The 25,828-nt window shown below is 36.3% G+C and overlaps 2 protein-coding genes across 7 annotated transcripts in view; one reads left to right on the forward strand and one right to left on the reverse strand.

Moving 5' to 3' along the window:
* KIF2A (kinesin family member 2A) overlaps positions 1-9,726 on the forward strand; it is a 62,390-nt gene extending 52,664 nt beyond the window's left edge. For 2 of the 5 annotated variants that reach the window (XM_019743682.3, XM_074328907.2), the window contains exons 17-21: positions 1,319-1,432; positions 2,331-2,481; positions 4,475-4,576; positions 6,599-6,734; positions 8,820-9,041. In XM_019743682.3, coding sequence (XP_019599241.1) covers positions 1,319-1,432; positions 2,331-2,481; positions 4,475-4,576; positions 6,599-6,734; positions 8,820-8,905 — 589 coding nt within the window. In that variant the 3' untranslated portion in view covers positions 8,906-9,041. Of the gene's footprint in view, positions 1-1,318; positions 1,433-2,330; positions 2,482-4,474; positions 4,577-6,598; positions 6,735-8,819 lie in introns of all 5 variants that reach the window. The other 3 variants (XM_019743703.3, XM_019743693.3, XM_019743674.3) reach the window with 2 other exon arrangements.
* Positions 9,727-11,967: 2,241 nt separating this feature from the next.
* Positions 11,968-22,224, reverse strand: DIMT1 (DIM1 rRNA methyltransferase and ribosome maturation factor). 2 transcript variants are annotated; one of them, XM_019743711.3, is made up of 12 exons: positions 22,013-22,224; positions 21,595-21,668; positions 20,367-20,453; positions 18,569-18,630; positions 18,393-18,486; positions 18,257-18,306; positions 17,046-17,169; positions 16,816-16,908; positions 15,920-15,984; positions 15,275-15,338; positions 14,019-14,125; positions 11,968-12,515 (listed from the first exon to the last, which is right to left on the reverse strand). In XM_019743711.3, exons 1-12 carry the CDS (start codon positions 22,089-22,091, stop codon positions 12,473-12,475), a joined length of 942 nt encoding a protein of 313 aa, XP_019599270.2. In that variant the 5' UTR covers positions 22,092-22,224; the 3' UTR covers positions 11,968-12,472. The 2 variants fall into 2 exon arrangements, with proteins under 2 accessions (XP_019599270.2, XP_074185009.1); XM_074328908.2 differs by lacking the exons at positions 21,595-21,668; positions 22,013-22,224 and having other exon boundaries at positions 18,569-18,632; positions 20,368-20,417.
* Positions 22,225-25,828: the final 3,604 nt, after the last annotated feature.

A 25,828-nucleotide genomic window follows, 5' to 3' on the forward strand; every position in this document is an offset into this window, starting at 1 on the left:
ATATAGTTTAGGTTGGGCAAGAGGGCGTTGAATAGAGGAAATATATTAAGGGTAGCAGGGTATCTGAATTAGGAGAGTCTTAAAAAAATAAGATAAGAAATGAGGTTGGGAGTAAAAAGAGTTAAATAGTATTAGAAATTTAGATTTGTCAGCATGTGTGGTAAATAAGTTTTCCAGTGTGACTATAAAGGATAAAGAGCAGATGAGTCTAGTACTGAATCTTTGACATTGACATTACCAATAGGTCAAAGAAAGATTGTTGGTAGAAGAAATATATTCGTTTGATCTACATTAAATTATTTGTTTAATCTATATTACTATTTTTGTCCTATAAAGACAGTAATTTCATTTAGTTCAACCTAAGTAAGGAGAGAAGCAGAATATGGTTAGTATATGAAGTGTTTAACATAAGATTTATAGTAAAAGCTAGGTTTGAACCTTGGTTATGCTACATTTTCATTGAATAAATAACCTTAGGTAAGATACTTTATTGCTTTGAGCCAATTTCTCGTCTGTAAAATGGCAATAATAATATCATAATATTGTCTTAAGGATTACATAATATAATGCCTAAAAATTATAATCAATAATCATACCTGATATATAGGAAATAATAAATATTGCCTACTATTGTGAAATTGGATTGGCCCATAAAGGACATAGGGAACCACAAAGATTAGAACAGAAAAGCCATAATTTGGTTAAATATAACCACTAGAGACATTAGCAAAAGCAATTTAAATTCCATTAGTAAAGGCTTTCTCAACCAGCCTTCTTCATCTGAATCACCAAACTCGAAATTATGAGTGACTATTTTCTCAATTTGTATCAAAGATGCTTCATAGCTAATACCAATTCTAGATATGTAAGAAAGAAGTTTGTTACAAACAATGGATGCAATTAGGACTTAATTCTCTTGTGTCCTCTTTGAAAAGACTGAAAGAATGTCAAAGACTCAAAGCTTAATAAACAAAATATTCATGGTACTCATTACACAAGGAAATTAGATGGAGTGGTCATGTAATAAAAGGCATTTCAAATTTAGGTGATGATCTAGTTAAACTTTTAGAAAGCATCATGAGAAAAGGGGAAAATATACCAGAAAGGAAGGACTGTGTATATAGTAGAAAATAAGTCAGAGGGGTTTTCAAATCTTAGAATGGATTATTTTAAAAATATTCCAGATACTTTAAGTCACAACAATGTTGATATCCTCTTCTAAACAAATTAAACTGAGTATTAAATGAAACATTGAAATATGCATTGCTGTCTTTACAAGAGCGTTTTCTTTTAATTTGTTGCTGTTTTGGTGCTGCAGAGTAAAGGAGTTTGGAATTAGTCCATCAGACATTCCCTTCTCACAGGGTAGTGGCAGTCGCCCTGATCTCTCTCCTTCTTATGAGTATGACGACTTTTCTCCTTCGATTACCAGGTCTAGTTCCTTCTATACATAAGATGTTTATTTTAATAGTTTCTTTTGAATTGTGCTATGTATAAATATTTCATTTATATTTCCTTTGTTTTGAGCCATTTTATTTTTCATTTTCATTTGATTTGGCAGGTGGTGGTTTGCTGCATGACCTTCATTTTTTTGTACTTTATTAATTTATTAGCTTTAAAATGTTGATTTAGAATTCAGCTTCTTATTTCCCCCCATTTTTAAGGATGATGTCATCTTTGCATATTTACCATTGGAAGATAAACTGTCTCATTCAAAATGAAGTTTACCCTTGTATTTATGCTCTTGTAAATTTACTTATCTGCAAGGAAATAACAAGGATCCTCTTGATTAGAAAGTGTATGCTCTCCCCAATGTGTAAATTTAAGTATAATAGGTAAACATTTTGTAAATGATGGAACTAATTTATATTGTATAATCTTTATACATTAGAATAAGATTATTTCACATGTAGCTACTTTCATTGAGCATTATAAATACCAAAAATCTGCAAAGTGTATTAAATTCTGATTTTTGGCAATGATTTATTTACTGATCTAAGTGCCATTTTTAGCTTTTTTCTGTTCATATAATTTAATCTCAGCAGCAGTCTCTTATTTCCTTTGAAGTACTGAATTTATATACTTTGCTAATTCTCATTTATTATGCACAATAATATTTGAAATAATCGTAAAGTTACTAATAGTCCTAAATTTAAACAGCTAAACAGCCCTTCAGTGTTTCCACAGATTTCAGGTTAATTTGATCTGGAAAGCTGACATCATCAGTCTTAATATGTTAATTGAATTACCTTTACATTGAATAGGTTGGTATTTTCTTGTTCTTCTACGTAAGTCTTGGTTAATCTTAGATACCTCTTATGTGTTTCTAGGGTGAAAGAACTGACTGTGGATCCAACCACTGCTGGTGATATTCGCCCAATAATGCACCATCCACCAAATCAGATCGATGACCTAGAGGCCCAGTGGGGTGTGGGAAGCTCCCCTCAGAGAGATGATCTAAAACTTCTTTGTGAACAAAATGTGAGTGACTTAATAGAGTTGTAATTATGTAATCTTAGTTCATTTAATCAGTAACAGAACTTGTTTATTCAGTCTAAATCAGGGGTCAGCCAACTACCGGTATACCTCATTTTATTGTGCTTTGCTTTGTTGCACTTCACAGATGTTGGCATTTTATTACAAATTGAGGGCAAGACCTTCCACCAGCAAAAAGATTAGGACTCCTTTTATTGAAGTGGTCTGGATCTGAACCTGAAATATCTGTGAGGTGTGTCTGTACAGGCTATGAGCCAGCCATGTGTTTACAAATACAAGTTTTATTGAAACATGGCCATGCTCATTTATTTATGGTTGTCTGGCTGCTTTCTTACCACAACAGAAGTGACAAAAAGATACGGTTCACAAGCTCAAAATATGTACTATCTGGCCCTTGAAGAAAGTGTGCTGATCCCTGAGCTAAAGTTTCTCCTCCCCCCCAAGTTTTGTACTGATATTAAAATGTGGAGATTTTTAATGTAACACAGGAAAAAAACAAGTTTAAGAATTATACATATATCATATATAAAGCTTTAAAACAAAATTAACTATGTACACTTGCATCTATATTAAAAGAACGCATGAACTATATAAAAAATCAAACATGGAAAAATGCTAACATTTTTCAGCCTGGTTGCTTTCTGTGTTTGAAATGTTTAGTGACGTTTCATAATTTAAAATTTTGATTCTCCTGTTATTCAAAAGATAAAGCTATGTAAAACCATTGTATAAGGACAAACATGTATAAAGAAATAACCAAAAATAATAATACACATTTTCACATAATTACTTTAATATATTGAGGGATTCCTTACTGTATGTGAGTTGTAAAAGTTATTTATATAGTTTAACTTCATTTTTTAAAAATACAATCTATATAGTTTTCTATCATTTCCCATGAAGAATAGTATACTGGCATTTTCTCAGTGATAAAAGGGAACATTAATTAGTTGCTTACTACATGACAGATTTGCTATGCCTTTTTCTTATTATCTGATGTAATCCTTACAACTCAGTGTGATAGATACTATAATTATCCCTACTTTTTAGCTGACTTTCTAAAAGATTAAGTAACTTGACCGAGATCATGCAAGTAGTAAGTGCTGCAGCAAGGCAGCATTGAAACTTGGGTCTTTATTGTTCCAGAGCTGTATCTTATGTCAACTAAATTTATAGCTTGCTGCAGTAAAATATTCTTTGGAAACACTATAACTTAAGTTAATGTTTTTATACTTTGTAGCAGGTATTAAAGTCCAAAATATTCTAGAGTAACAAGTGGCACGTTACTTTTTATTACCATGTTCCAAATTACTCTCCATTAATGAAGCAGAGCTTAATGCAGCAGTTCTCAACCAGGAGTGACTTGGCCCCCCAGGGGAAAATGTCTGAGACAATTTTGGTTATCCCAGCTGGGGTGCCAACCTCATCTGGTGGGTAGAGGCCAGGGAAGCCACTGAACATCATACAGTACACGGATATCCCCCTTCCTCTTTCCCCAGAAGTCCGTAGTGCTGAAGAAACCTGGTTTAAAGTCAGAGTTCTAAACTTTGGACCATAAAACATAAAGAACTGAAAATAAGATCCTGGCCTTCCTCTGTCCCCTGTCCCCAGAAGTTTTAAAGGAGGCTACAGTTGCTTATGAAATCCTTAAAGCAAAGCCTGCATTGCACCTAGATGTGGACCTGCCAAAGATCATGGAAACCCAGAACGAGATAGGCACTCCCTCTAGCCGATCTGTCCTGTTTTATTCACTCTTAAGTTTGGGTTGTCTTTTTGAGTGTTACATTAAATATTTTTGATTCATCAAAAGAAATTGTGGTTTTGCCTTTCATGTTATATTTTAGTAGTCTTTACCATTCAAGCTTCCTTGATTTCTACATACATTTTCATAAATGACATACATAGAAAAACTACATTTTTATAACATTTAAAATATAAACTCTTTCTGTCATAATTTTTAAACTGTTTTTATTTTAAGGAAGAAGAGGTTTCTCCACAACTGTTTACTTTCCATGAAGCTGTCTCACAAATGGTAGAAATGGAAGAACAGGTTGTGGAAGATCACAGAGCAGTGTTCCAGGTAAAGTTAAGACAGGACCTTTCATCACAAGGTTTTAGAGAAATTAACAACTTCCATAATCCTTTGAATATCACACAAGACTGTAAAAGTGCTTGTTTGTGTATATGCATCTGTATATTTGGAGGGCATATGACATGGCAAATTTTGACTACAATGAGTAGTGGCTACAAACCTTTCTTTAAAGACTTACTTCATTTCCTACCATTCTTCCACTTTGCTTTTTTCGGTTGTTCTTTTTTAGAGAAGGACGGAGCGTCTGCCCTCCGCTACCCCTTTCTTCATGTCCTCCTTCATGTTAGGACAACAGTAAGAAAAACTCTTCTAAAGGGTGTCAGGGCAGTTGAGGAAGTGGCAGTCTTTGCAGAACAGGGAAAATGGAGAAAAGGAAAAGGGAGAGGGAGAGTTATGCTCTGGCTGCTGTCGGTGGAGATGAGTGAGGGTATAGCAGTAAGTCCATAGGCACGGTATTCATCCTAGTGTGTGTTCAACCTACTAAAAGCTATTACTGTGTGATCCTTCTTTCCCTCCTCCCTCCCCTTTAAACAAAATATCCTGGAGGGTGATACCTACGAGGAGGTGAACATTTGACATCGTTATGGAGACTGTACAGTCGGCCTGCCTCCCCCGCTCCACCCTGCGTTCTTACAGTACTAGAAATACCTTCTGAGAAAACAGTGAACAAGAATTCAGTCTCTCTGTTGACCTCTATTCCTTCTCTGATGTTGAAGAAATCTTTATCTGTAAACAATTATTGTGTCTCGGCTCTAGGCCATTCAAGCACCTGGATGAAAGGCTCAAAAATACAAGAAACTTGTTATTTTATTATTTCAAAATAGGATATACATTCATTAAACTGTTACAGTTTAAGTCAAACCTTTATTTTAAGAATCTCTTTGGAGGCCTAGGTGCTTAGAGTAAATAGACATTTGTAATGTAAGAAAATTGTGGTCTGTGCCCTTTGGGAACAAGGGGGTCATATAAAGACCATCATTACCCAGTCTGCCACTTACGATGCATTCTAAAAGTTCTTGATGTATTTATTGGAAGAACTGGGTGTTCTGATTTTGAATCTAGTATTCTTTTTACACTTTTATTGTTGCTCCTACTGTGATCTACCATTTCTCAAAATAGGGTTTTGTTTTAAAAGATTAAGTGTATAGCTGAAGGAAAAGAAAAAACATTGGGGTGTGTTTTAATCAATATATGTAGTTTTCTAATACATATCTATATCGGAGTTAACCAGTTCTGCCTGCTGATACATAGCCTGGTTATAATTAGCCATTAAATTGCTTTGATGTTTGGAAAATTGAAATTGTATGTACCCTAAAAAGCTAGAAAGTGTCCATTTTTTATATCCCAAACTAATTCACAATGATCTGACTTTGTTAATAATTCATACGATTCTGACATTGCTGGAAATTGAAACTCATAAATTTTGCATATCTAAAATCAGTTAATAATGAGGGGTTTCCTGGAAGCATTTATGAATGGTCAGTAGCTACTGTTTAGTGATTCATTTGACTCTTTTTAGATTGGTCCCTTATAATCACAATAATTGAGGAACTAGTGTTTAGAATTTAGGGATACCTCTTAGCCAAATCACTGTGAGGCCCCAAATGGATAAGATAATTCCAGATGATTTACAAATTCTAGGGTATCATAGTCATCAGATCAGTAGCTTTATTAAACCCATTCTTTCCCAGAGATAGCTATCGAGGTTTTGAGACTTGTTCTGCTCATTGATATTTATGTGTTTGAGTGGTTTCCCTCCCCCAAAGCCCTCCACCCAAGGTAGAGTAAAAGTAGCAAAATGAAGTCATCTTCCTTGGCTTGTCATATTTGTATTTGTGCTTGAATTTAAGGAAATACTTCTTAATTTTACTCTACGTAAAGATGTTTTATGATTAATATTTTAGAGAATACTATCTTGAGTATGGTTGATATTTAATGTACCTAAAATGTATACATTGGTTTCTATCTTACAAGGAGGCTTATTGGATTATTTACTTTTTGTCCTTTTAGGAATCTATTCGATGGTTAGAAGATGAAAAGGCTCTCCTAGAGATGACTGAAGAAGTAGACTATGATGTAGATTCCTATGCTACGCAACTTGAAGCTATTCTTGAACAAAAAATAGACATTTTAACTGAACTGCGGGGTAATTCTTTTTACATTTTAGTATTTGAAATCTGCTTAATATTTGTATGTAATTAGTGGGAGGATTTCATATTGCAAGAGAACATCTGCTTATGGGCACCATTTAACATCTTTTTAGAGGTATATAGACAAACCATTCTGTTATTGCTAAAAAAGAAACATGGAGTGTCATTTTAAGTGCTTTCTAGTTTTCCTTTAGTCTTTTGAAAAGATGTGATTATAGAGAGAATGTATTTTAACACATTTGTGAATTTTCTATACCCATTCATATTTTTAGTTTGGTAGGCTGATGCTTTTCAGAATTATTTTCCTTAGATTATATCTATTCAAGGCTATCTTTTTAATAGCCTCCTGTCTGCATCTCCTTTCTGTGCATCTTGTGTCATGTTTTCCCTTTGAACATTTGTTTTAAAAAATCAAGGGGAAGGTTTCAAGACAACTACCGTTTCTCTTTTGCTTGTGGAGAGAAGTATGTGGCTTATCCATGTCATGTCTTGTCGTTTTTAATTCGCTTATCTGTTCCGCTTCAAATATGCATGAATTGTATGTGCTAATTTCTTAGGCATTGGTAAATTGGCTGTCCCCATTTATATGCAAGTGGGCGCCTGTGTGTGTACATGCAGTGTAACACGAAATCAGATTGAAATTGCTAGTTTTTAGCACCAAACAAGCTGCTTACTTTTTTAAACTAGGTCCTTTGTGAAGCTGATTATTTGAAATCAATATCCTAGAGTCAGCAGTGACTATTTCCCAATTTCAGAATTGTTTGTGCAGATGTAGGGTTTCTAAAATTTATTGTTGTTTTTCATACTCTTCATAGTCAAGCCTTGACTTAGCGTTTTGATCATTTTTCTAATCTTCGTAACTCACAGGCAACTTTTCTGTATGCATTTTGTTCAGAAAACAGATTATGTAGCATTAACTCAGTTGACTTCCTTTCCTTAATTTTCTCAGGATGCATGTATATCAAACTTAGTCATAACTTTTAAGAAATTACTATCTAGATATGTATTATTCAGTCCTTTCTTAGAAAAAAAATTTTTTTTACTATCCAATTTTGGTATTAGTAACATAAGAAGTTGGAGAGCTATTATATTAGTAGCTACCAGATTTAGAAGTATTAAATTCTAAATTTCAGAAAGTCAACTTTTTAAACATCATTGTACTTCCAAAGAGGGGAAAGAAATCAAAGGTTTCAACTTTGTATCTTTCTTTTCTTCTAAAGACCTTTACCTTTGCACTATTACCACATTTTACGTTGGGCAGTTTTTTATTGAGGGGTGCTGTCCTGTGCATTGCACAGTGCTTGTCAGCATCCTTGGTGGCCATTGACCAGATATCAGTATCACCACCTCAGTTGTGACAAATCAGATATCTGCAGACATCAAATGTCCCGGGGGTGGGGGGACAGAAATCATCCTGGTTCAGAATAACTATTATAAAGATTTTTTTAATCTTCACAGCTGTTAATCTGCCTTTGCCAGTTTACTTACCTATTTTGTATTAAGTGACTCTGAATCAGTGCATGATAGTAATATTTGTAAGACCAAGAAATGCATTATCCGGTAACCCCCTCCCCCATCCCCTTTTATAATCTCTAATAAGGAAAAATATTTTTTTTACAATTTAAGTGTCTTTTTAAGTTTCGTATCTTAAAAGACATGAAACTTTGAAGACATGAAACTTAAAAAGGTAAAATGGGAATTGGGAGTAAAAATTTCCTAATACTGAGAAGAAATGTCTACTTAACAGTTCAGTGTTCTTTTGGACATGACTGTACATATTTTACACACATAGAGCCTTTCTATATTCCAAAAGGAATGCAGATAAATTAAAGTTGAACACTGTAAAATGTGTCAAAAACAGATAGAAAAAAAAAAAAGCATGTATTTCCAGAAATCAGTAATGAAACTGTTGCTATAGTTGAGCATTGATTGTAAGTTCTGTGTTTCTGGACAACAAAGAAAAGGAAAACTCTTGAGTCAGTGTTTTGAAATGAGAGAGCTGACTTGATAGGACCCATAAAGTTGTTTTTTGTATTGCATGTAATGCAATACTTATTCCCTTATTCTTTTCTTTTTCCAAGATAAAGTGAAATCTTTTCGTGCAGCTCTACAAGAAGAAGAACAGGCCAGCAAGCAAATCAACCCGAAGAGACCCCGTGCCCTTTAACTTGTCATTTGCTGCTAAAGGATCCCCAGAACCCTCACTACTGTAACATACAATGGTTCAGCTGTAAGGGCCATTTGAAAGTTTGAAGTTTTAAGTGTCTGTGGAAAATGTCTTGTCCCTTCACCTGAATGACATTTCAATTTTGTGAAACATAACTTTGTCTACAAAATGCTTCTAGTCCAGGAGGCACAACCAAGATTTGGGAATAGTGAAGCATTTTGTTTCATTTACCCAAATATGTAGTCATTTACTTTTGAAGATCCTTGCCAATTTTATTTTCTATATGAAGTAAGATTGTGGACTTGTTCCAGACGTGAATAGTAGAGGGGAAGCCACAGCATTTCCTTTTAACTTGTTTCAATTTTCGTAGCAAGATTGAGCAGTTTTCAATTCTTTGCGTGCATGCATACCTCATCCGTGATTGTACATACCTTGCCCATTCCTAGAGACAGCTGTGCTTACCTCTTCTTGCTTTGTGCCTTGACGAAGGCTATTGACCCTAAATTTCTGAAGCACAGTCAAGATAAATTACATTCCTTATTTGTCATTGTAAATTACCTTTATTGTGTGTACATTTTTACTGTATTTGAGACATTTTTTTGTGTGTGACTAGTTAATTTTGCAGGATGTGCCATATCATTGAATGGAACTCAAGTCTGTGACAGTGGACATAGCTGCTGGACCACTCCATCTTCTATGTAAAGAAATCTGGAATTATGATTTGAAAACCATATAACATGTGGATATAATTTTCTTAGCATTTTCTTTGTAAAGAACTAAAATATAAACTAGTTGGTGTATAATAAAAAGTAATGAAATTCTGAGAAGAGTTTTATCTTAGGATAATACATATATATGCAGTGTGTGTTTCGGTGTGGTATTAACAAGACTAATAGTGCAATTTGATCCTTACCAGTACCGTTAACTTAAGTTCAAGTGTCCATTAGCACCCCAAAATGTACCTTTTAAATGTACCGTTAAAGGAAATTGGCTTCTGATGCATGAACATTTACATGTACATTGAAAGTAGTCCATAATAGAACTGTTAGTTTAAGCCAAGGGTAGACAGTATGTAACTCCCTTGAAAAAGAATTAAGCTAAAAAATAGTTGACTTTGCCTTAAAAGGCAGATGTAACCCAAGCTCCATCCATTACCTACCATGTGATGTTTCACCATTATTTGATGAGAATCACCAAATTCTCACCAATAAATTGGTGTAGGGTATGCTACTTTTTAAATGGTGGCACTTATTTTTACAGATTGCTACTCCAAGGAAGAAAACTGGCCACTTCTCATGTAAATATTTTGTTAAAAGATTATATAGTATATCTCTCTAGAAGTTTTCCCTCTGTTCCTAGGAGAGCCCAGGAGTAGGTTAACAACAACAAATCTCCCAAGGATATCTTGTGTTGATTTCCTCTAGAGAACTACTAGCTCCTTCACGTGGGCCAAAGGGAAGCTATGAATAGAGAGGCACTTGAGCCAGATTCCCTACTTCACTGTTCATAGAACTCAGAGGGTAGTTGTGGGAAATCCTAACATCATGGTGAAATGCTCTTCTGTAAGCTTGAAATCTAGAACAAATGTAGATTTTCACAATGTTCTTATTAATAAATGAAATCTATGGAATGAGTTTAGAAATAATTTTCTTCGCTGTAATCACCTTTGTTTTGGAAGGGACTCAGGTTTTCTTGCAGCTGTAAGATATGTTCTATTTGTGTTTATTTCAAAGAGAAGAGAAAGAATGGAGAACTGTTAGTATTGACCTTGCAGAGGCTATTTAGAAAGGTAATTTTTGAGGCCATCCAGCCTTCAAAGGACAATAAAAAAGGTGAGCTTGCTCATTTTAAAGCACACCAGATTAGTCTTATTATTTAAATTAGCTGAGTACTATCTCTGGAAGGTCCCCATACATCCAGATATGCTGCCTTAACCTGTAATGTCTTCATTCTGATCAGTAATCAAGGAATATAAAAACTCCGTATCAGAAAAGATCTTGGTAGTATAATCCAGTCGTTCAGTTTTACAGATAGGGAAAACTGAAGGCTGGAAAAGGGACCGAAACCCAGCAGTTTCTAGGTGATAGAAGGTAATAGAGAGCTGAATTAAATCTTAAAGTTTTCCTGTAAGGATAGAGATGGTACAGGTGAACTTCGCAAAGTAAGCAGTTTTGTGATATTTAAAAAACACTCTTAAGTATATTTAATATTTATGTAACAAAAGTGGCTTGATGCAGCTATTAAAGAATAATTTTTTGGCTCTGGATCAAACATTCTCAGACTTGAAAGCTGATATCCTTATTAATAACAAAAAACAAACATTTTAATAATAATAGGAATGTTTTAATATATCACTTTGAAGTCAGATTTAAAAAAAAAAAATGTTTAGGTAAACAACTTATCTTCCTTTCTAGGTTTAGTCAGTGTACCTTTGTTAAAATAATTTGGAAACACTCCTGTTAAGTTAGGTGTAAAGAAACTCAGTATCACTGAAGATATTTTTGTTAATTTCTTTACATAAATAATCAGGTATTATAATTATTCACTAAAGGATATTAGCACTATTACATTGATGATGTAAACATAGCTAATTAAAACAAGTATGACATCAATTGAAATTCTAAACCTGATATTTTAAACACAGCTTAAAACTAAGCATCAGGTATATGAAAAAGTACTGGAAATTTTAATTATCCAGAAGTCATATGAATACTGGGAGCCTGTACTCGTGAGAAAATGACTGGTTGAGTTTGTTTTGAAGTTGGTCACAGAGATTTTAAAGCCAGTTTTGATTGATAAACCTTTTGAAATTTTGTTAAACCTATGACTGTCTCCCCAAGAAGAAACATACATTCTTGTAATTCATTTCACATTCTAGCTGAGCATCCTCAATTTCACAGGTAAGGACTCATGCCCAGAAGTAGTCTGCCTGGCACCACACGGTCTCAGTAGCAGACTCAGGCTTACCTAGAACCCTGATGTAACCTGTGATGCGACAGGATAGCTAATGTTGGCAAAGAAAGAAGTTGTATAGTATAAACAGTAAAAGAAAATTAAAACACTTTAAGAAACAATAGTTTTACTATACACGTCAGTAACAAGAAGAAATGATATGGGGAATATGTGACTAAGTTAACATGTTTTAACTTTTTCGCACCTGAGGGACAAAGGCCTAAAGAGCTGAAGGCCCAAAGAAGTCCTCACAGTAATACATAACACAGAAAACAGAAGTCACATCTTTATACAATAGCCTGTTAGAAATGATAAGTTTAAGTGTAAAGTTGTGCGTGTCTGCGGCTCCTGAACTTGAAGATTGTCATGTATAGATTGGACCCTGCCCTAAGTTAGATAATAAAAGCAAACCAAACCAACAAAACTTGGGTACTTAAATTGACTTACTTAATTACCATAACAATTCAGAGTAATAAGTGGTGACAACAGTAGTATTAAATAAAAAATAGCCAAGCGGTGTCCCAGTGGAGGAGAAGCATACGTCATCTCAAATTATTAAAAATACATAATTCCAGTTTCTTTTCTTGAGCTTGAAAAACCTGTTTTCCAGATAACCTAAGAAAAATGGATACCTTCTGCATTGAATCCATGTAGCAATCTGAAAAAAGAAACCAAGTTTTGAAAAGCTAATTTGTAGCACATAGCAGTGCATATAGTTCATATACCATGAATTCTAAAACATGAACACATCAGCAAAGCTATGAAGCCCCCACCACTCCTAACACTAGTCATTAAACTATTCATCAACTAAATTTCTAAGATAGATAGAACCACATCTTTTTTGGTACCTCTTTTATGTCATAATCTATGTCTGAAGTTAGGATGAATTTCCCTAAAATTAGACTTCCACCACCCCAGACCTAAAAGCTCATTGACACTTGTTTCGTTTCATTTCAACATGGTAAGTAAACAAGAAGCTATGTGGATTAGAGACAGAAGACAGATGAATAGCTAATCTTACATGTATGTCCATTCTTCCTCTTTGAGCTCACTGTTACCAAGGTTCAAGTTGAATATTTACACATTGCTTTTCTCTGGATACCTGCCTACATACTTAATCAGATCCTGATTAGCAAACTGCATGTGCTTGATAGCCTTGAAGAAATTTGGTGAGCATGAAGGAAAATAAGATGAAACATTTCCATTTAGACCTGAGATTATTTCCACATTGGCCCGCAGGAACAGGTCAAGATGGATTGAAATGTCTGAAATAATAAGATAGGTGCTTATGAATAATGTTCAACTCCTAGGTTACCATCTAATTAAGAGTCAGTAGTGTTACTAACCTGCCAATATAAAATATAAACTGTCTTATTACACAGAACTGTTTCTAGCTTAGAAAAGTCAAACCAATGACTTACAACGATCTACCCTCATTTTTTATTCAGCCCCTAGAATATGGCAACTTTCAAAATGAATTGGCTAAAGAGGCAAAAACTTCTGTGCAGTAAGTGATGGTTTATTAGGAAATCAAAATGTTAGTGATTACAAACAGTACAGGTTAATACCGGGGTAATTTAAGCCTTACTCTGCTTTCATAAGGACTCTTGTTTAATTAAAAGAAAACAAATTTTGATGTACATTGCCCAGATAATTATGACACCCTTCCTTGACGTGTGTAGAACTTGCCTCAGTCTACAAAACAAGTAACTATATTACTAAATCAGTTACAAAGGATAACCAGTTATGATTGTAACACATTTCCTGCTTAGGATCTGTTTAACAATAGCTATGCGCAATAAAGAAAAAATGAGATCCAACTACATATAATATGATTCTTCTCCCTTTCAGGCTACTTGACAAACTAGTAAGACTGACTGGGATTTGGGGGAAGGGGTTGAAGAGGAGCACACACCACACACACTGACTGACAGGCTTTCTCCAGGCTAGGACTGTTACTTACTAATGTTCTTAAAGAAAATGTTTGTTCTGCTGCAGCTAACTAGCCTCCATCTTCTACACCAAATACTATTCCATGCCATGGAAGTGCTATGCAATAACTCCCAGGTAGCACCTGATACCGCTTAAAAGCCTTTACATCTCTAATCTGAAGGTGTCACAGTAAAGAAATGTAAACTTAAGAAAAGCAAAATGTAATTACCTGATGAAGTCGTCTATGTCCATGGAACGGGACCGCTTGTCACTAAAACCTGTGCTGGTTAGGATTTGCTGTATTTTATCTGCTATGCTGAAATCTTCTGGTATTATCTATCAATATAAGATTCAGAATAAATGAACAACATCTTTAATGAAGTCATCTTGACTCTTTTTTTCAGTAAGTCATAAAATAGTCACCATCCGTCTGTACATGACAGTTTAGAAAGCCTCCTGTGCAGAGAAGACTTGGATCGCTAAGTAATACCAAATACTCAGAAGACCTTGAATGAGTTAATCATGTATGTTGCCCTTTTTCTAAAAGTTCTGAAATAGTTCATCATTTTTCAGTCTTCACAAAGTACTTCATAACATAATTAGAGCTGTAAACTAAAATTTTAAAGTAATTGTTAGTTACTCCTTTAAAAATAACTCCCATTTTCTTGAGACAAATCTCATTTAACCAACTAATTTTTCTCAACGAGATGACCTCTCCAACCCTTGAGAATGTATTATACTTCCCATCTTTCATCCCAAGATTTTTCTTAATCCAGCTTAATATTTACTTTAGGCAGATGTTTAATGACTTTATTCATAACAGAAAATGGAGGTGGTAATGTGGTACATTATATTAAGATCTGAGTCCAAAACTACAAAGGAAATTTGACTATCTGCCCTGTTAAAAAGAATGAAAAGCTATCAAACATCACAGTCATTGGATACAGGTGTGTGTGCGCTTACAGACGAAATCAGTTAAAGATGTTGCACAGATAATGATTAAGAGGCATGAGGTTCACAACCAGAAGTCTATTCAGGCTTTAATTACTTAATTAAATCATTTTAATTATTTAAATAACTTTAATTATTTCAGTTTCTGGGTATTAAAAAAAGTCAGAAATGGTAACTTTAAATTTATAATTGCTATATGAGCAATGAACAAGGAATGGTCACAATTATTTTAAGCTGAACAAGCTACACATGCCTAAACCTTTCAGGAAATTATGAGTCAGTTGAATCTCTCCATGGCTAAAAACAGTAGTTAAAGAAGATGGAGTGGAATAATCAGGGTGGCTCCTATCTGTTCCACAGAATATACCTCACTGACTTATTAAAGTTGTGCTAGTTACATATACTACATACTGTCTTAAGGATCTTACGGAATGTACAAAATTCAAGAATCATATAGATGAAAAGGAGTAAGAATTAAAGGGACATTTTAAAACACAACAAATAATCGAAAGCACAAATGCATTTTCTGCTTACAATATTATGGACTGAACAGTGAATTCTGTAGTTCTTTTCCAACAGCTGCTGTACTGCACTTGACCTGTAGCATAAATGACATCACTGTAATTCCAAAATCAGAGATTATCCATTTCCTTTCAGTTTATTATAAGATTAAATCTATGTTTCATATGGTTAAATTAAGAAACTAAAAAAGGTGCTGAATGTTTAAACTTACGAAACGATCACAAACTACATAGTTACATTAAAAAGTCCTAATGAACATCTCAAATTCTTAAGAAAAGTCTACACTCTCCAAGAAACATCACTTGAAAAAAAAAAAATCTAAAATTATGGCTTTCCCCCTTCTTTAGGCCCCCAAATACTGTTACATTTTCCCAAGTTAATCCAATTGCACGAATCTAGGAAAAACTAGACAGATGTGTGGTCAGTTGTTTTTTCCCCATTTTGCAAAAAAAACACTGATCTAATTTCCAACTATAGGAACTTTCTTCATTAAATTCTCCTGCCTCCCAAAGTAACAGTCAGTTAAAAAGGTGAAGTGTGTCTGGACCTGGATAATCATTAAGCGTAGAATACCTGATCAGGAAAACGACCAAATTCTAGCAGCATAGTATCTGAAGCAATGGTCCTTCATACATTATAAATTAGTGAAATACTTACTTAAATATAGCAGACAGTGTCTTGTTTTTCCTAACAAAGGTGATCCTTACTAGGCCATCCCATTCCTGAAACAAGATGGATATTTTCTTACAGAATATCAAACTTCTTTGCTAGGCTGGCTAGGTTTTGTTTTGTCTTTTAATATGTAAAACTGGAAGAAACTTTCTGGAGCAATGAAAATGTTCTATATCTTGATTTGGCTGACACACATGCAAAAGTAAGATGTATATTTTTTAAACGTTTGTACACCTCACTGAATATTTTACCCTCAATTATAAAAATTAGAAAACCTATATAATTATTCCACATCTGAACAAAGACTAATATGGTATTTTGGCACCTAAGTATCATTTTCAGAAAACATTCAAAACAGACATGATTTAGAATATGAGTATCTCCTAAACCTTCTTTAAAGGAGTAACTGACAAGCCATTCCATTTACCACGTTATTAACCGCACAAGCAATCATGTTTTGATCCAAAGTGATTGCAGTAAGGTTTTACATAAAACAATTTAGCTTTTGTCTCTTCTAAAATCGCAAAAATGAGAATTTTAAAGTGTTACCCATTATATTACTCTAACAACTATTTTCATTTTATCTGTTTTCCATGTCTTATTCAAATAGAGATATATTTTCCAGAGCTACAATCTTCAGCAAAATGTAACGGCATTGTAATCTTTGTACCTTTGGAAACATTTTCCATGCTTTTCCATGGTCTTCACAACTATGTTGAGTCAAATTATTCCATCTACTCCATCATAAGGGTGTATCATAATTAACAGTTTTCTGTTAGGACATTTAGGTCAACACAGTATTTTTCTGGGGCTATAGACACACATCTTCCAGCTTGGATTTTTTTCGCACTTTATTGAATGACCTGGTATTTTAACCTCACCTGAAAATTGATAGGTGGTGGTGGATTCTTAGGTTCTATTCTTACAACACTGGATTCCACCTTGGGTGGTGGTCTGAAGTTATTCTTTCCAACCTGTGAATTAGAAAATGTTTAAGTAGTCCTCTCAAAAATAACTTTAACTTAGTAATCAATTATGCTATCCTCACAAAGGGCACAGCTAGATGCTCAAGGATGAGTTAAGTCACATTATTTCAGTAACAGTCACTTACTTTCATTAGATGGTCCACACGTGCTAACAGCTGTGTATTAATTGAGAGTCTGCAGTATAACTTATCTCCTGGTTTTGCAACCAGTCGGAGAGCAAATTCTCTTTGAAACATAAGTATAGCACATCTGAAAATATAGCAGAAAGAATAAGAAAAATGGTTACTTTGAACTATAAATGTATTTGAACTTCAATAGACTTTCTTGGATGGGAAACAGAGCGAAGCACTGTCTGTGGTTCATGACAATGAGTCCAGCAGGTTAGAAGGTAGGAGAACCCTCAGCCTTAGCTTTATTATCACCAAATGATCCAGTTAGCTTTTTCATTTTACAATGGCTACACCTCTCACTCCCTGCGAATGCAAGCCCTCAACGATCAGATGAGAAAGTATTTCAGATCAGCACTAGTCCATCACCCTTCTAGGAGAACAAAACCCAAACAAACAAAATTAGCTCAGTAGCACTATTCATAGGGTAGCAAACACCTTTACGGAAGAGCTGAGGCAGGACAGGCAGGTTGTGAAATCAGTGTCCTCTTTTAATTGGTGAAGGAACATGGTTTTTTCATTCAACAAGCAATGGGGAGGCTTTTGGAGGCTCCTGAACAGGAGATCATCTACAAAGCTGGGTTTCGACTTTCAAATTTTTTAACTGTAAGTCACACTGAAAAATACATTTGACATTGCAACCCAGGCCACAAATATCTGTATGTGTATGTGTTTATGTAACTCAAACAAAACTTTTGTAAAACTATAATCACCTGGACTACATGGAATGAATGCCTTCTGATATGTTCTATTCTATGTCATTAAAAAAAAATGACAGTCATGACTCATGAAATTTATTTTATAACCACTAAGGAGTTTTTGACTCGCAGTTTGAAAATCACTGGTATAGACTGCAGTCCTAGAAACAACTTAGGAGGCCACTGCACTTGTCTAGACAGAAGGTAATAAAAAGTCTAATGATGAGAAGATGAGAAAAGAGGGAAAGGTCATCTGGTCTCACAAGTAGGACTCACTCACACTACACCTCCCCCAAGTAACTCTGTCAGTGGAAAGAGACCTGAGACCTCCACAAAGATCAGTATTTTCTACAAAATAAATGGCCTAGTAGTTTTCAATTGAATTAATTTTCATCTTTGGCTGTCTATGTCCATGGCCTAAACTGTGTATCTTTCTAACATTTGGCAGTCACTTTGGTGTTTGTCACAAACCTGAAAAAAGGTCGGTGTAGCAACAGCTTGAAGACAAAAGGAGAAGAGATCTGTAAGAGAATTAACTAGTTATTTCTGGGAAATACACACCAGAGAAACCATTTAGTATAACGTTCCCGACAATTTGGAAACATACCTGATAAGGCAAATTTGCTACACAAGCATCAAAGAATGGCAAATCTGTTTTTAGTACATCACCCACCATTACTTGAAGTTTGCTGGCCAGAGGCCTGATAATAAGAAAAAAGCAATTAAAAAAGAATATTGTTTTATGAGATTGAAATGCACTTTAATTTTATTATGAATACTCACGTGCCCTGAACTCTTTTGTGAAGTTCAGCTACTAGCCTTGGATCAAGTTCACAGGCAATTACCTAAATTAAAAAAAAAAAAAAGAGAAAAAGAAAAATAGGGTAATTATGGAGTATTAGACTTTTCTTATATCAATAGTAACTCTTGGATGATTTACACGAATTAAACATCTTTTCCCCAATTCTACCATCAATATTCCTTCAATTGTTCTCTACCATTTCAAACAACAAAAAACACCACCCAGAAAAGTGGAACTATGTGATAATTCTACCTAAATAATTGACAGAATTATCATGCTCATCTGGCTCCATGCTTTGTAATTGAACAATGGATGAAAAAAATACACACAAATGTCTATGTAGTAAATGTTCTTAGAAACATTAATGGCTCCTAGAATGAGTATGTCATTTGTCTCATCTACTAAGTCCAAAAGACACAGCACAGGTAACTTCTCAAGTAAATGAGAAGGGATACCAGGTAAAGCTGAAATTGTCATTTTAATTCAGTATCAGCTGAGGTTTCACTGACTTCAAGGAAGACCATGTCTATAGAGTAGATACAGCTGCTGCTTAGTCTGTTTGGCTCCTGCATCCGTTCTCAGCCTTCTCTGTGCCCTGCAGGGTGTAGTCCAGCTCCCTTGCTCTTGACTTCTGGTTGGAACTGGCCAACGAAAGGCACCAGCAGAGGTTGAGAATTCCCTAATGCCTGCCCATGCCTTGCAGATGTCCCCGCAGTGGCTGTGTTCCCCTATGAGTGGCCCCTCTTCAATGGCTCTGTAACAAGGTTCCCACCTCTTGTCCTTGAGGCTTTGGATGGTAACTGTATCTGTTGTTGCTAGTTTCTGGGTGTTTCATTAATGCTTACTTGTTCTCTTTAACGCCATACCCACATTTTGTCAATGCTCTCTTCATTAAACTTTCTTCAGGTAAGTTCTTTACAATGTGCTGCCTACTTCTACCAGAGGACACAACAATGGTTCCATTTAATTGGAAACTGGGTCACCCAAGAGACAATGAAAGGACCAGCAGCAGCTGGGTGGCACCCCAATCTGTGCTCCAGCTCTACATACATAGCTCCTTCTCCAAAGTTATACGCTCCAGTAACTCCAACCTCCTGACTTTGTTTCCCTGAGCCTAGAGGCGGTACCTGATCTTCATAATTATTATTCTTGGGTTACTTCAACGTTCTCATTTTATTCTTTTAGTCCTGTCACAACCATGTAATCAATTCCCTACACTACTTTCTCTGTATCGAAATAGCTAATGTGGTCTCTGTTTTCCTGACTGATATATCCCATATTGTCTTTTTCTTTTAACCTATTTTTAAACATTGAGATATAATTGACATATAACATTATTTTAGTTTCAGGGGTACAACATAATGATAATACATGTATATACTGCAAGGTAAGTCTGATTAACATCCATCATCACACAGTGTTTGGTATCAGAAATTTTGTCTTGTGAGGAGAACAGAACTGTTAAGACCAAATTTTGTCTTGTGATGAGCACAGAACTGTTAAGACCTATTCTCTTAGCAACTTTCAAATATACAGTATTGTTAACTATGTTCACCATGCTGTCCATTAAATTCCCAGGACTTATTCATTATAACTGGAATTTTGTACCTTTTGACCCCCTTCACCCATTTCACCCATATTTTCTAAGATAAAGTTTCTAGCAAAAGATCAAGAGTTACTGCTAAAATAATAGCAATTAATTAAAATAAATTTATTTATGTAAACCACCTGAGCTTACTCACATAGTCATTTCTGATACCAAACACTAAATGTTTTTACCTTTTTTGCCTTTTCTAGCAACTTAACAGTCATATTGCCAGTTCCAGGTCCAACTTCCAGCACCACATCTGTTGGTCTTAAGGCAGCCTACAAGCAAACACAACCACTTGAGCTTTATTGGCACAGCTGAACACATCATTTAATTTACATCTGAATATCTTTGCTCAAAAGCACTTGGTTAAGAGATTTTATTCTGATTCCATTTTAGGAGATTTCTTCATGACCGACGTGTTTAACAAAATTATCCCATTAATATTTGGTGCAAGTAGAAATCTAACTCCTGTTCTAACTTGGGGCAATAATAATTAGGCGTCAGAAAACTTTAGGAGTCAGAAAAGCAACATAGCAGTTCTTTTCTGGGATTGGCATTTTGCTTTCTACCTTGGAAATGATTCCAATAGCATCTTGTTACCAACTCTGTTATCAACAAGTCCAAACTGGAAAATAACGACCTTGCCTGAGAATTACAGCATGCTATACCAGGATTTCTCAATGGTCAACCCATGCAGGGTTTCAGGGATGCAGGAGTACAGAAACTGTACACAAAACTGGGTGTTTGTATGCACACAGCTGCATTATTCTGGGTCCACAGCTTTCATCAGATGCTCAAAGGAATCCATGAACCAAAAAGGCAAAAACTTTCACTTTGCAAACAACAGGAAGTCAAGATGAGATCCTTTAATTATGTAATGCTTTTTCTACAACTTCAGGGTGCTTCTTTTGTGGCCATGAGAGTAATTTGCACCACCTATATTTCATGTCCTAGCAGCCAATCCTGCACAGCAATAAGAACATCAACAACCCACACAGGAGGGATACTCCAAAGAGTCTGTATGTGGAGCTGGATTTTACCATATAAGTTTCTCTGGGGGAACAAACTTCCTAAAATGTCTGTTTAGACATATCTTTAGGCTCTGGAGTAAGTAAAACCTGTCATAGATGGTGCTTAGAAAGATGATGGGGAATACAGTAATAATCGGCAATTGAACACATGTTCAGCTGTGAAGTAAATAATCTATCGAAAGAAAAAGTATTTGGAGCCCGTGGCAACCCAGACCCACGGAATGAAGCAAATCATGCCGAAGAAAGCTTGTGAATCCCAGACAATTCTTCAATTCATTCAACAATTAACGAGTATCTATTTTATGCAGGCATCTTTCTGTGCCTAAGTATTCCTAAGAACAAAAGCAATAACCCAATATCTCTACCTTCTCTCTTCCACACCCACCTTATCGATAATGCTGTTAACAATGAGAGGATTTTTCAAAATGTGCTGCCCAATCCCCGTGTTGAACATGAGTCCTGAAAGAAAATACAAAACAGCCTCAATTTCCCAATTAAAATTAGATATTAGACCATCCCAAAGAAAGCAGGTTGGTGGGCGGAAGATTTCTGCACCAACAAGAGGCACCAAACATCACGCTTGGAGTTGGGACCGACACACTGTTTAAGTCCATCCCATCGGCTGGCAAGGAAGTCAGAGGCGGCGCGCAGGGCCTGCGGCCGGCGCCCCAGGAACCCCGAGACTTTCAGCGCTCCGAGAGAGCGGGCCCCGACCAGCCTCACGGTCCCGGCCCAGATCGCGACTCCGGCTAGGTCCTGCCGGAAGACTCGCCCCGACCCCGCTCCCTCCCGGCTGTCTCCACCTCCGGCGCTCTTCAGCTCCCGGCGCTGTGCTAGCCGCTCGCGGCGAACGCCTCTCGTCCCCGACTTGATCTTCGGCATCTCTGCAGGCAGCGGGCCCACAGGCCCACGAAGTCAGCGAGGACCAATGCCGGCTACCGGGTCACCGCACCTCGTGGGAATCTCCGTCTGCACCCTCCACACCACTCTGTGCCACGTGGGGGAGGGGCGGGACCCGCACCCCGCCCCCGGAACCCGCCCCCAGAAAGAGGGCCGACTTTGGAGCCCAGTGGCTCCCGGGAATTGTAGTCGCGAGCTGGGGAGAACTCTAACTTCGGGAGCCTACGGATCCCGGACGGCACCGCGCTACCGATTGGAAGTTTGGATTGGCTCGTTTAGAATCGGGGCGGGACCTGGCGCCCCTGTGCGCACTGAGACGGTTCAATAGGTTGTGGACTAGTCCTCTCGAGGTTGTGGAGGTTTAAGAATGTGTACGTTGCAATTAGGCCTTGCGGATGCTTTATCAGACCAGGTTCCGGGATCGCTGAAGTCCAAAAGAGATTCCTGTCACGGACCTCGCTCCTGTTTCCCAGCACATTCAGAGGTGGGGAACCCAGGATTTGGGGATGAGGAGTTTGCCCCACTGGGGGAGTGAATTCTCTGCTTCTCGCGTGGTGGAAAGGACCTCCGAGAACGGAGTAAATGTCTAGTTCCGCGAGGGCTACTAGTTGCTTCGCTTCCTTGTGTGCCGCGTCAGACATTCCCTAAACATTTACTGAGCTTCAGCTGTGCATTAAACACCACTGAGTGCTGGAGTTTCCAAGGTAAATAGGAAACTGCTCTTCTGAAAGTTTATTCCATTGAGAGAGACAGAAAGTCCGAAACTCAGTAAATGTGGTAATTGGTATGTATGCATTGAGTACTGAGGTAGGACAGTGTATCTCATTCGACTGTAAGCTCCATACAAGGTCCATGTCTGTTTTGCCTGACAGTGTAATGGCTTTCAGTTTTTAATATTTCTGTGCATACCCTGTGCCCTTGAAGAAACAGTTAATTTTCTGTCGTTACCAATGGTGACTCTTAACCTGTGCAGTTTATTGTGTACATTCCCAAGCTGCGGTCTTTCTTTGCTGTAATTTTAAGTCAGGAGAAAACTCACCCTAGTAACATCTTCAACTATCTATTCCGTTCCATTAATTATTAATTTATTACAAAATTCTGGAGCATCTAGTGTGCCAGCCACTGGGGCAAATGTTAAGAATAAAATGAACATGGCATGATCCCTACTTTTAAAGAACTTTTAAGAGAGGGAGACATGCAAATAATTGCAAAAATAGCACCGTTTGCTGATCAATTATGTACCAGGTTCTTTAGGTACATTATCTCATTTCAAACAGTTCTCAGAAATAGGTCTTATCATTCTATCCATTTTACAGATAAGGAAACTGGAGGACAAAAATGTTTAATATCTTACTGAAGACCACACAGTAAAAATGATAGCCTCGTCTTGAACCTATGTCTATATTCCAAAGAACATGTGGTTTAAGAGAGGTATGATCATAGCACTATAGCTGATATTTGAGGAAGTTGGGGAACATTTTCAAAATATAATATTTGAGCTGAGTCTTTAAAGGACGAACAACAGTTAGCCAGGGGAAGGTTGGGAATTCAAAAGGAATAGTACTAACAAAGCCAAGATATAAAGATGTTTAATGAAAAAAAAGAAACTTGGGATAGCTGAGGAATAAATAGGTAAGGTAAATAGGGATTTATTGTGAAGGGGCTAAAATGTTATGCTAAGGAGCAATGGTGGTCATTGAGGAATCATAACCATTTTGTCCTCACTGCGCCTGTCTAGACTGCAAGAGCTGCTGGAAATCACACAACAGATAAGAGACATTCATGGGCTCCACATTTAGCTGAGTTCTGAACCCTGCCCAACCGCTTTTCTTGAATTACTTCTAATCTTCCTTTGCCATTCTGCATAAAGGATCTTTAAACCTTAATTCTTCTCAGTCTTTCCCTACCTCCTCCCCAGCTGACCAGGCGACCTTGCCTTTGACTTCACAGAAGGCAGAAAGATCATCACAAGGCCATTCTCATCTTCCTGGGTCACTGTTCTACACGTTAGGGGTACAGAGATGAGCAACACAGGAAAGCTTACATTCCAGTGAGGAAAACAGACATCATGTCAGGTGGTGATAAATGTGAAGAAAAGAAATAAAGCAGAGGAGAAAGAGATCAGCAGGGTGGGTGGGAGAGGCTATTTTGCGTAGGAGACAATAAGGATGGAAACCGAATGATAATTTTCCTTTGGAGTAAAATAGCAAGACCCTGGCTGGAAGAAGTTACATATTTTAAGCCACGTAAACTAAATGACTGAGGTGAGTGCATAGTTAGCTTACTTAGAGACAAAAGTGATGTTTGTGTGGCTATGAACCTTGAGCCATCTTGGAAACACTAGGACACGTGGGCTGAATTGTTCCCCCCTGTATTTGTATGCTGAAGCCCTAATCTCTAGTACCTCAGACGGTGACTGTATTTTGAGATAGGGCTTTTAAAAAGGTGACTAAATAAAAATGAGGGCTTCAGGGAGTGACCTAATCCAATCTGACTGGTGTCTTTATGAAAGGAAGAAAGAAATTTGGACACACAAAGAGACACCAGGGTGCATATGCAGAGGAAAGACCACATTAGAACACTGCGAGAAGGTGACCATCTGCAAGCTAAGAAGAGAGGCCTGAGGAGAAACCAACCCTGCTGACACCTTGATCTGGGACTCTTAGCCTCCAGAACTGAGAGAGAATAAATTCAATTATTTTTGTTGTTGTTGTTAAATTTATGTAATTTAAGCCATCTAGTCTGAGAGATTTTGTTATTTCAGCCCTAGCAAACTAATACAGCATGTAATGAAAATTCCCATTCTCAAGCTTCACTAAACATTCTGGATCAGAATAGGACTGGGCCCTGGCAAATGCATTTTAACAGACCCTCTAGGAGATTCCGATGCACGTTGAAGGTGGGGATTCACTACTTCTTATACTAAAATAACAGTTGGAGGAATTTCTATAGAAATGAAAAAAGTTGGGGAAGGCTACCATCAACACACAGAAATTGTTCTAACAATTGGATCACTTATTGTTCTGGTGTCAGATTTCATCCTTTATTTTTTTTTTCTATTACTGACAAGGAAGCATTCAGAAGTGAGATAATATTGGATGCACCATGGAGCCATGAGTCCTAGGGAATTGTGTGGTACTGTGATATGAGCTGCGTTAAAGAAATGAACACTGGAAATTTATGCAGGAATGTATTAATTATCTTTGCAGCTATGAATGACTTTGTAATTATAAAAATAATTTTATTCTTCTCTGGTTCATGTTTATATCCCATGTTAATTAAAAATAATTATTTTTTTCAATTTGGGTGTACACAGTTGATTCATTGCCAAATTAATTATTTTGTTAGTAAAATACATCTTAACTTGAAAAAGAATTACAATAGCATTTGCTTTAGTAGAAGAGGCTTATTTATATTCACACCATGCTTGAAATGATAACATTTAAAATGTGCCAAAGAATGTACTTTTATTTTTGTTCTTTATTATATTTATTGTGAGCACTTTATTGTATAAAATATAGTTTCTTGCAGACTTTTAATGTATTCAAGAGTCATAAAAACATAAAGAATGTTTGAATTTCACACTTTTAATATAGAGTCATTAGCACTGAGATACTATATTCTTATGAAAAGGAATGATTATAAGTCACTTGGACAAGAGTAAACAAAATGAAATTGAAATCTAATTAATATCAAGCTGTTTGATTTGATTAGAACAA

This window comes from Rhinolophus sinicus, chromosome 3 (genome assembly GCF_057876585.1).
Source record: "Rhinolophus sinicus isolate RSI-liver-muscle chromosome 3, RSI-T2T, whole genome shotgun sequence".
In the NCBI taxonomy this organism is placed as follows: domain Eukaryota; kingdom Metazoa; phylum Chordata; class Mammalia; order Chiroptera; family Rhinolophidae; genus Rhinolophus; species Rhinolophus sinicus.

Excerpts from the sequence above, each read along its gene's own strand:
- DIMT1 (XM_019743711.3), bottom strand. The coding sequence starts at position 22,091 with ATGCCGAAGATCAAGTCGGGGACGAGAGGCGTTCGCCGCGAGCGGCTA. Across the intron at positions 20,454-21,594 it reads TTAACAGCATTATCGATAAG|GCTGCCTTAAGACCAACAGA; the intron begins GTGGGTGTGGAA and ends GTTTGCTTGTAG. Across the intron at positions 15,985-16,815 it reads CACCACCTATCAATTTTCAG|GAATGGGATGGCCTAGTAAG; the intron begins GTGAGGTTAAAA and ends ATCTTGTTTCAG.